The 10,928-nt window shown below is 39.5% G+C and overlaps 2 protein-coding genes across 2 annotated transcripts; one reads left to right on the top strand and one right to left on the bottom strand.

The window, feature by feature from the left end:
• Positions 1 to 2,167: 2,167 nt before the first annotated feature.
• On the bottom strand, positions 2,168 to 4,824 carry LOC126602105 (subtilisin-like protease SBT3). Its single transcript, XM_050268928.1, has one exon. It carries the CDS (start codon positions 4,754 to 4,756, stop codon positions 2,456 to 2,458), a length of 2,301 nt encoding a protein of 766 aa, XP_050124885.1. The 5' UTR covers positions 4,757 to 4,824; the 3' UTR covers positions 2,168 to 2,455.
• Positions 4,825 to 5,713: 889 nt separating this feature from the next.
• LOC126602113 (uncharacterized) lies at positions 5,714 to 7,764 on the top strand. The gene is made up of 3 exons (XM_050268939.1): positions 5,714 to 5,979; positions 6,060 to 6,157; positions 7,558 to 7,764. The coding sequence occupies exons 1-3, from the start codon at positions 5,777 to 5,779 to the stop codon at positions 7,623 to 7,625; spliced, it is 369 nt and encodes a 122-aa protein (XP_050124896.1). The 5' UTR covers positions 5,714 to 5,776; the 3' UTR covers positions 7,626 to 7,764.
• Positions 7,765 to 10,928: the final 3,164 nt, after the last annotated feature.

Here is a 10,928-nt window from a genome sequence, read left to right as displayed (position 1 = left end):
TCATATCAATTCATGAAAGAAAAATAGGAAAACTAATGAAAATGACTTGAAAACTTTGAGTTTTAACGATAAGGAAAATAAATAGTACCATGATTGACTTTAGTGTAAAAATATGATTTTTTCATTAAAGTGAACAATACCAATAATTTTTCATTAAAGTTCCCAAGAAAAATTTACATCTAACAATGTTGCTGTATTCTGCATCCACTTTCCGACATTATCCTGTATTCTGCACCCACTTTCCGACATTATCCTTTCAACTTTTGGTTAAAGGGAACTTCGATATTTTTACGAACTATACATGAAGCAGGTCCCTGATTTTAGCACCAAGTAGAGTTTAGTTAAAACAAATTACAACTTTCATTAAAAACTTAAGATGTTGCTAAAAACATCTACTTGTTTCTAATCTTGAAAAGTGGTTTTGTTATTAGTTCCTATTAAATATTAACAGTCTAAGAGAAGCATTTTTTTTTTTTGAACAAACGATAGGGGGTGGGCCTAACAATGGACTAGTAATAATTTGGTTCAAATTTATCTTTCGCAAGGATCAGACTTAAGATCTCACTTATAAGTAAAGAAGAATATCATTAGACCGTAATACTAAGTGACCTAACAGAAACTCTTTACTCACTAATTAAAGCAAAAGTACATTTACTCCTAACACTAGTTGTACATTTACTCCCAACACTATTTGTTACATAGTGGAAAATTATTTTGCACGCTCTTGTTTAAACATTTTCAAAAATTAAAAATAAATATAAGTATGCGCATGAGAAGAAAAATTTTGTGTGAAGAACACTTTCGGTATTACATCTGATGTGAAACTTTCTGTTTTCTTTTGTTAACAAATTCAACAATACAGAATGGAATCGTGATTCGTTTGTAGACCAATGTTTTTTTCTTTCTAAAAGAAGCGTTAAATCTTTTTAGTCTTCCGGATGCTGGATTCTCGACCATATGTCTTTTCCAGCTGCTTTTCTAGAGATCGACAGCGATGGGATAGCGGAAGACAATAGAAACTTCTACATGTACGAAGTTGTTGAATTGTATAAAAGAGATTTTTTTTTTTGTTCAAGAGTCCTGCAGATAATGTCATCATGCAATAAGTATAACATAATCGGTAACCTCCATGTAAATAGTGGAATGATTGCGTTGAAAGTGAATCTTACTGAATAAAAGAAAGGACATTGCATATGCTAATAAGTATTTGAGCTACTTCACATATTACTAATTGGTACTTATGACGGAACTTTAACTTTTTTCATGATAATAGGGTAGGTTGTTTCACGTGTTAAACTCAACAGTCAGACGTGCTCCACGTCATCCAATTTTTGTGTTCACGTGTTAAGCTTGAAAATCTCTCACACATGAGGGGTGTGTTGAGAGTGAATCATACATCGGAGAAAAGAAAGACCTTACATGTGCTTATAGATAATCAAATTACTTTCCATATTGCCAATGTGTTTGTAATAAAACTTGTCCATGTGTTAAGTTTGAAAATCTCTCACACAAGAGGGGTGTATTGAGGGTGAATTCTTCGTCGGAGAAAGAAAAGACCTTACATGTGCTTATAAATAAAGGAAAACTAATGAAAATTCCTAAAAAACTCTAGTTTTAATAAAAAATGACAAATAAATGTGTAAGTGAATAGTACCAGAAAAGGTAAAAATGTGATTTTTCGTTAAAAGTGAATATTACCGGAGTGTTTCATTAAAAATCCCTATAAATAATCGAATTACTTTCCATATTGCCAGTTTATTTGTAATAAAACTTGTCCAAGTGTTAAGCTTGAATTTTTTTCACACATGTGGAGTGTGTTGAGAATGAATCCTACGTTAGAGAAAAGAAATACCTTACATGTGCTTATAAATAATCGAATTACTTTCTAATTGCCAATTTGTTTGTAATAAAACTTCAACTTTCGAAAGTGATGAGCCTAAATAATTTGAAAATGCGTAAGACTGTCGGGCCATTAATTAACTTCTAACACATACATGAATATAATGGTTTCTCTAATCAAATCATAGAACCTAGCCATGCTTTGTTGACGGTAAATGAATTGGTCCATGTCAGTTTTTGTCGAATGAAACTGATAGACGAGTGCGACTTTGACAATGTCTGCTACTAATTATTTATTCGTCATAATGTAGGTATTGCATAGTTAATATTTCGTAAACTTGCACCATGATAATAAAATAAATAAATATTTGTGTTCTAACAGAAATATAACAATAACACCAGGCGAATGTGACGATCGCGTCAAAAAATTACTCGACAAGCACAACCTGAAATCGCTAGTTGCCGGCTTTAATTTATTTAATCAGACACAAAGCTGCTGCTAGCCTGACATCCTAGACATATATGAAACTGTAATTGCCATTTTATTTAGCAAGGGAATGATCACATGCTTGCTATAGAGCAGGCAAGTTATCTCTGTTGCGACACTTACCTCTGATCAGCTCATGAGGCTTGAAGCCACGACGGGGCTTCTCACCACATGTTCACCTCCACTCTCCACCCAACTCAGAGAACCAAAAACCACTGTCTCTTTCATTACTCTTGGACCTTTTATACTCATCACAAAGCTCAGCTTCTCACCCACCTCCGTGAACTCTAACTTCTCCGGAACCACTCCAACCACAAACCCTTTCAACGGTGTCAAGCTGGCAACGTAGGTCGATGGCCCCTTTCCTAGGTTGGTCACCGTCCTCCGGAATTCATGAGTCGTTTGTACGTCCGAGTGCTTCTTGTTTGAGTTGAAGAATGCAATGAAAGAAGGGTAGTTAAGATCTAAAGAAGGAGTTGAACAATTGTTCGAGGCATATTTAGTGATGGTTTGGATTTGCTTATTGGTGTAGTTGAGTGCACAAAGAAGGTTAACGTAGTCTTCAATTTTCGCATCGTAGATGAGCCCGGGGTCTATGGCCTTGTTAGGGTTGACATGCCCGGCTCCGATGGCTAGAGGACTAGCTGGCTGGTAAGCATCACCGATGTCTTTTATGGGGCTACCCGTGTTATCCAATATGTCTGATGTCGTCATCATGGCGGATCTAATAGCAGCAGGGCTCCATTCTGGGTGTGCACCTTTCAGCAGCGCCGCTATTCCAGCTACATGGGGGCACGACATGGATGTCCCTGACAGTAGATTAAAATTACTGAACAAGTCTTTCTTTCCCACCACGGCCGCGAAGATATTTGGAGGCCATGCAGCCAAGACTAACGACCCTGGAGCCAGAATGTCTGGCTTCAAGGTCCAGGGGAAGCTAAAGGAAGGCCCTCTAGACGAGTAGCTGGTAACACTTGGTGCTGGTTTGGCCCCAAGAAGTGTCTTTTGAAACTCCAAGCTTGCTTTTGGCCGTGAGTTGCTGTTGATGTAATCTTTGATCACTTCACCTTCCTTTGGACTCAGAAAGATTGCGGGAAAAATGCTTTGAATGAATAACTCCAAATCTGTGTTGCTGGTAATGAAGATGCCTCCGGCAACATTTGCTCTGCTGACATTATAAACTTGATAGTCCAACGTATCATTTCTGTCCTGGCACACGACGATTTTCTTCCCCAACTGCTTCAATGTTTTCCTATTGTTACACGCATCCAAGAAAACAACTGGAAATTGGGTTGAAGATGAATTTCCGGGATAGAGCGTGGACCCCGTGACGGAGTTTCCATTTCCATGATGCGCAGTTCCCTTGAATTCCCGATCAATTGTACCAGCTGCAACCGTGAGAACCCAAGGGATACCATTGTGCAAGGTACCAAAATAAGGACCCTCATTTCCTGCCGATGTGGACACAAAAACACCTCTCTCCAAGGCAGAAAATGTTGCTATGGCAAGAGGATCCTCATACAAATGAACACCATCAAACCCAAATGACAAGGACAAAACGTCCACACCGTCTATAATTGCTTGCTCAATGGCAGCAATTATATCGGACGACAATGCTCCCGCCACACCCCAAAGAGCCTTGTACATGGCCACATGCGCTCTAGGAGCCATGCCACTGGCAGTTCCTGGGGCGTAACCAAAAAATGATGCCCCGGCCACATAATTTCCTGCGGCCGTAGACGAGGTGTGAGTCCCATGCCCATCAGTGTCCCTCGTTGAATTCACCTCAATGGTCAAATTGGGATTCTGGGCAACGAGCCCTTTGTTAAAGAACTTTGCCCCAATAAGCTTTTTGTTGCACAATGAGGAGTTGAATTGGGTGCCACTTTCACATTCTCCTTTCCATCTTGGTGGGATTTCTGACATTCCATCTTCGTTAAAGCTTTCACTTTCTGGCCAAACGCCGGTGTCCACCAACCCAATGATCACATCTTTTCCGTAATTCGCAACCGGCCACACTCCGGATTTGGAGTTGAGGCCAAGAAACTGGGAGGTGTGAGTTGTGTCTTTTTTAACTGGCAAGTCTTTCACTGAAGAAATGTAGCCTGGAGAGCTTTTTAAGGCCTCAAGCTCGGAAGCAGTGAGACTTGCACTGAAACCATTCATGGCATGAGTATAACTATAAATGAGTCTGGAAGACAGGATGGAGGAGGAGGAGGTCGCAGTGGTGCTAGGGGTAAACTTGCCTAATGTGGAATCTAACGTTGCCAAATACCATGAATGGTGATCAAAAAAGGCTTTAGGCATCACTGATGAATCCATGTGGATGATATAGTTTTGGGATTGAGCAAAGGTTGAGACAATTGCAAGGTGTGAGATGGTGGCAATGGAAAGCCAAAAATACAAGGAAACATGATCGTAACTAGTCATGGGTGTAGAGCACAAGGGACGATATGAAAAATTTAGAATACAAATGAATTCGTAAAGTTTGTGAACTTATAGGGCGTTTAGACTAACTCCAACCATGACTTATAACATAAAAATTTACAATAATTTTTAAAAATTATTTAACTTAAAATCAACCAAAAACTCTAAAACTCTATATATTTATAAACATCCACACAAAACTCATTTTTCTCCTACAATTCTTCAAATTTTTCTTTCTACCATTTCTTCTCATTTCCAAAATTTTCAAGATGGCAAAAGAGCATGTTAGAGGTCGTAATTGGACATTCGACGAAGATATTGCTTTATATTTGGCATGAATTTCTGTTAGTGAAGATGGTGCCATCGGCACCAATCAAAATAGAAAGGAATTGTGGGGTAAAATCGTTGATAAGTTCCATGAAAACTCCAACGCCGGTCGAAGGGAAATTGGTGGTGTTTATGATCGGTGGAAGATTATCAACAAAGCGTGCACTTCGTGGAAGGGAAGCTTGGAGAGAGCCATGGTTGACATGCCTAGTGGAAGAGGCGCCTCAGAAATTGTGAGTTTCTTTGTTGATATTTTACTTGTCATGTACATAATAGTATTTTGCAACTAATTATTTTTATGTAATTGTTGCATAGGGTGACAAAGCAATGACAATTTATAAGACAAGAACTACACCAAAAAATCAAGCTTTTAAGTTGCATCATGCTTGGAACATCCTCAAGGATTGTCCGAGGTGGGGAACCGATGCGAATCAACAATGTGGAAGATTATTTCATAATGAAGCCTGTAACACCCGCCCCCTAATTATAAAGATTTATGTTTGTAATTACCCCTAAATGTTTTAAATATATCTATTTCATCCTTTTTGTCTACCAAATCAGGATCCAAAGCATTGGATCCCTTTTCCTTCTAAATCTGCCACGTGGCAGCCCCCCCAAACAATTTCTCTTTCTTCTCTCTTTTCCCCCGTGAACTCCCTTCTTTCTTCTTCTTTTCTGTTTTTCTTTTCTTTCTTCATGTCTCTCCCTCTCGGCTCTCTCTCATCTCTCACTTCTCTCCCTCTTCTCTGCACCGTGCACACACGCACGCACCCATCTCCCCGCGCGAGGAAGCCCATCACCCTTCATCATCTCGTCCTGCTCTCTCTCCCTCTCGTTTCTGTGAACTCGGCGAAAAACCCGGAAAGGAACTCCGGCGGATTTTTGTATTTTCCGGTTAGGTAAGCCCCTAATTCTCTCTTTTCGTCCTTGATTCTTGCGAGATTGAGGTTTAATTGGAGTTAATTCGTGATTTTTGGAGGTTATGGGACGAAATCGAAGCCGGGTGTAAGCACACCCAACTCCGGCAACCTCGGGGGTTTTTCCGGCCATCTCCGGCCATTCCACGACGAAAGGAAGGTATAGAAATACTCCCCTCGTCTTGCTCTTCGTTTTGGTACCTAGATCGAAGTCTAGGGTTGTGTGTGGAAGTCGGCCGGAGCTGTGAAGCTCTAGTGGTGGTGCTCCGGTGAGGCCAGGCCTCCCAGGCCGGTTCCTGTAGCAAGAGGGCCTTAGGCCCGTGTGGTGAGGCCAGCCCAATCCAACCCATTTCCTTTTATTTGTTTTCATTTAATTATTTTGTTAAGACCAAAGGCCCTCGGGCCGTTTATGTTTAGGGTCTGTGGCCCATGACCCAACCCAAAAACCTTTTAAGGTTTTTGTTTATTTTATTTTCTGTTTTAGGAATTTAGGGCCCTTTGGGCCATTTTCTGTTAAGGGGCTGAAAGCCCTTTTCCTCAAAACCCTTTTCAGCCCTTTTCAGCCCAACCCAATTCAAAGCCCAATTGACTTTGACCTCTGACCAGTTGACTGTTGACCTGGTCAACGGTCAACGGTCATAGTTGACTTTGACTTTGATCGGTCAACGATCAACGTTGACTTTTTGAGTTGACTTTTTGGGGTTTCGTCCAAGACCTCTCCTAGGCTAAATTCGACGTTCCGAATCCGTTTCCAACGTCCGTTTTCCCAAATTCAATTGCTATTATATAGTTTTATTAATTGTACCCTTTATGTGCTTATGGGCAATATTTGTGACGTTTCCATGATTGCTAGTTTGCGTGGCTCTTCGGCGGCTAAGTATTTGTGAGTGGACCCCTTCAAAAGCATGTTTTAACAATAGAAATGCATACATGAAAATCATGATTTAATACTTATGTTTTATGAAATACTTTATGAGATAGTATGCTTACTGAGGCTAGATTGAATTATTACTATTTTTCCTATAACCCATGTTCTTATAGAATATCCGATGGATGACGATATGATATTTAGAACATGTTTCGAACACCTCTTTATAGTATAGATGATGGATGACTTTATACTATGAAGTTGTTTTTCAATATATATATGTTCAATGGTTTCGTACTTACCTAGTGGTCCTTTCCGCTACGGGACGTAGGGATAGATTCCGGTCCGTCCCGGGCGACGGTTTGGTGTTGGCATAGGGCCTGGAGTGTGTTTCCTCTGGCTATTTAGCACAGAGACGGGGAGCCGGCATGGGGCCTGAAGTGTATTTTCCTCTGACTGTCTGCTCAGAGACGGGGAGCCGGCATGGGGCCTGGGGGTTATCGGACAATTCACTAGTGATTATTATATATGAGTTATGATTTGAGATACTGCACATCATGCTAGGTTTCGGAAAACCTATGTTTATCATTATATATGTGTTTTCATAAAACCTGGGGGTTAGTACGTTGATAACTGTTTTATTATATATATATCAACTTGGTCCACTCATGTTTGTTTTGCGCCCCCTTCAGGACTTAGAATCGAGGCGTACAATCCCGACATCCAGACACTTCCGCATCGGTATCTTCGAGTCCTCTAGGTGTAGGACCCCGTTCTGTGTTCATTCAATTTGTTTATGTTAATTCTTCTAATATTCTCGATTAGATGTGTGCTCTGAACACGTTCCTTAAATGCATATTCTTTATTCTTTTATATTTATAAACCTTATTTATTCCTTATTCTCAGCATTTGCTTTCAATTAATGGCTGTCGTCACCCTTGGGTGTCGGCCAGCACGTGCCTATCTTGGTATTCGAGGAATATCGGGATCGGGGCGTGTCAAAGCCCCACCCCCAAATGATGTCAATGAAGGTGTGAATTTTGCCGACAATGAAGGTATCGACCAAATGAGCCCAACTTCTTCTTTGCCAAGGCCCTAGGGTAGAGATAAGGAAAAGGAAGCCAAGAGAAAAGGGAAGTCCCAAGATCTGATACGTGCACAATTTGCTAGCGAAATGGTAAGAATGAACGAAAACCAGTGTCGTTGGCAAGAAGAATAGGCCCAAATGTTTTTGGCCATGAAGCAAGAAGGGGATAGAGAGCAAGAAAGGTATGAAACTAATTTGATAATGGTGGACCTCGACAAATACACTCTAGAGAGGAAGAGATACTTACGTGGTAAGCAAAAAGAAATTTTACGAATGAATGCCATAATGAGTATATTTCAAGATGATGATTCATCTCAAGACTATCACTCAAGTCCACCACCAAGTCAAGATGGTGGATATCATTATTAAGTTTATGTAGTCTATGAGTTTTCGATTGTATTAAGTTTATGTGGTTTATTAATTTTTTTTTTTAAGTTTATGTGGTTTATCATGATTTTCATGTATTGATTTAGTAATTTTTCAAAATTTATCGGAATTTAAATATTTTTAGGTTAAAATGTTCATAAAATTAATTTAGGATAGTCTACATAATTTTTTTTTAAAAGTTAATTTAAAAAAAATAGCCTTAATTCATTTTTTGATAATCTGGGGCTAAAATTTTAGGCCAAAATGGTTGGAGTAAAAAGTTATTTCTGGGCTAAAATCTAAATTTTCTGAGCTAAATATTTTTAGATTTTAGGTCAGGGTTGTAGATGGTCTTAGGAACCAATCCCCCCAAAAAAGTCTTCATCACCATCTGATCATCCCAACTGGGAGTATATTATGGATAATATATTATTGGTGTCCAATTGCCCGTGCATGTTTATGGATAATATATTTACGCTAGATGAAGGCCGTTCATTTGGCAAGGCCAAGGAGACCATCTCGTCATTGTATGGACCGCCACAAAACAAGGGCATATGGGGAAATTGGGGTACACAGCGCATGCAAAATGCAAGTGGAAGGAAGTAAATATCAGTATCATTAACAAAATATAGTGAAGAGAAATTGTTTTAGACCTTAAATAATTTCTTTATTTTAAAAATGTTTTTTTTTATTTTCTCTTTCAACCTGAAATAAAATAAAATAAATATCTCTTTCCACAGCACCAGTTTGAGAATTTATTCAAGCAAGGGTTTTGATGCTTCTCTTCCATGGCTGCCCAAAAAATCTCAAAACTCCAAAATCCATCGGAACTTCAAATTAAACTCAAAAGCATGAAATCCCCTTTCATGGCTGCCCTATTCGAATATCGCCTAAACAACATGAAGGCATAAAAGAAGAGGGAGTGAGAGATAACGTAGTAGGGGGAGGGAGAGAATATAAGACAAAAAAGAGGAGAGGAGATGCCGAAAGAGTAATGCTAGTGAGACTAAATTTTGTAAACCAAATGATATGGAAGTTGGTGATTGGATTATTACTTAATCGTTGATAAAAATGCTCATTTTCTATTAGTGACACCTCATTTGGTTTGCTAATTTAATCTACTAATTTAATCAACGCCTAAAAATGGTGGAATTTGAGGTGGTGAGGTTTGTTGACGCACAAAATCAGTGAGGACTTTGGAACAATGTAAAGTGTCAAGTTTGTGACCTTCACTCGGGTGCTCCGGTCACTAGTGAGGATAAGTATGTAAAGAGATAGAGATAGGGAAGCAAACACAAGATGTAGGTGGTTCACCCAGATTGGCTACGTCCACGGAGTAGAGGAGTTCTCATTAATAGTGAAGGGTTTACACAAATACATAGGTTCAAGCTCTTCATAAGTGAGTTTTAATGAGTAGTTTAATACAAATGACATTAGGGATTCATTGTAGGATAATGATCTCCTTTTATAAAAGAAGAGAGTCTCTAGCTTTATTCTGACGTTGACACGTGTTGTGCTGTGATTGGCCTTGTGGTTGAAGGGAAACTTTTGTGGGTTTTTGACGGTATAACATTGACCGGTGCTCAATAGTTTCGGGATTGGTCAAGTATGGTACAAACAATGCTCCCCTAAGTTCCCGAGTAAGGGAAGCTTCTCGGTTGGGGACTTGCAAAATCCAAGCCACTGAGTAATCACGAAACTTCTAAGTACCAAAGAGTGGTATTGTAACGACCCGAAATTTCTAATTCGGAAGCCAAACACACAGGTAGGCCACAATAAAATAATGGTTAATTATAATTCTAACCAACCACAAAAAAAAAAAAAAATCATTTTGTTTAATTTATGACTGCATCTAACATCCTAGTTAGACTGTTTATGTACCCTAAATGAAGGGATCAAGCCATTTGTGGTTCACCTTACACTTCTAGAACAACATACTAAAATTTCATTCCAATCCAATGGTCGGATCTCCGCCAATCATGAAATCAAGTGGCGGTCAATGTTTTATTTTACAAACTTGCAAATCCAATTTGGGAAGATCCGTACGTCGGATTCTTAATCCGTAAGTTCCTAAAGTCCTCAAATATTACGTATTATAATGTCTCAAAGTTTGGTGACTATCCAACGGTCGGATCATCGATTCCTATATTGACCAAGTAACGTATCGTAGTGAATTTAGGTTCTAACAATCAACCTACATCATACGATTACCAAAAATGAATTCAAAACATCCGATTTAGTCTAAAGATAGCATCGACGGCCCTCGAGCCACGCACCGCGCAGGTGGCGGTCGACCTCCCCGACTCGCCGGAAAATTTAAAGTATTTCTAAAAATTCTCAAATTTTACAAAAATGAAGATCTCAAAGAGTAGAGCAAAATTTATACCTGTGGCTAAGTCCAATTTGGCCGGGAAAGGTTCCAAATTGACTCGAACCCGCCGGAAACCCTAAGGTGGGTGCTCTTCGATTCAACTTCCTCGGTGTTCCAACTCCCCTACAACTAGTTGGGCTTTGTTCCTTAGGGTGACGGGAATCTATTGGTGGTGGTGATGGTGGGAGTTACATTCAAATTTGGGTGGATCGCCACCACGAGTTCATCGAACCCCCCTG

Source organism: Malus sylvestris, chromosome 15, assembly GCF_916048215.2.
Source record: "Malus sylvestris chromosome 15, drMalSylv7.2, whole genome shotgun sequence".
NCBI classification, from domain to species: Eukaryota; Viridiplantae; Streptophyta; class Magnoliopsida; order Rosales; family Rosaceae; genus Malus; species Malus sylvestris.
Note: the sequence above shows the minus strand (reverse complement) of the source record. Positions and strands in the feature narration are given on the sequence as shown.

What these genes read in the sequence shown, in the direction of transcription:
- LOC126602113 (XM_050268939.1), top strand. Translation starts at nt 5,777, where the DNA reads ATGTCTCTCCCTCTCGGCTCTCTCTCATCTCTCACTTCTCTCCCTCTT. An exon ending in TTTTTGTATTTTCCGGTTAG is followed by an intron (nt 5,980 to 6,059) that starts GTAAGCCCCTAA and finishes TGATTTTTGGAG; the next exon opens with GTTATGGGACGAAATCGAAG. An exon ending in CATTCCACGACGAAAGGAAG is followed by an intron (nt 6,158 to 7,557) that starts GTATAGAAATAC and finishes CGCCCCCTTCAG; the next exon opens with GACTTAGAATCGAGGCGTAC.
- LOC126602105 (XM_050268928.1), bottom strand. Translation starts at nt 4,756, where the DNA reads ATGACTAGTTACGATCATGTTTCCTTGTATTTTTGGCTTTCCATTGCC.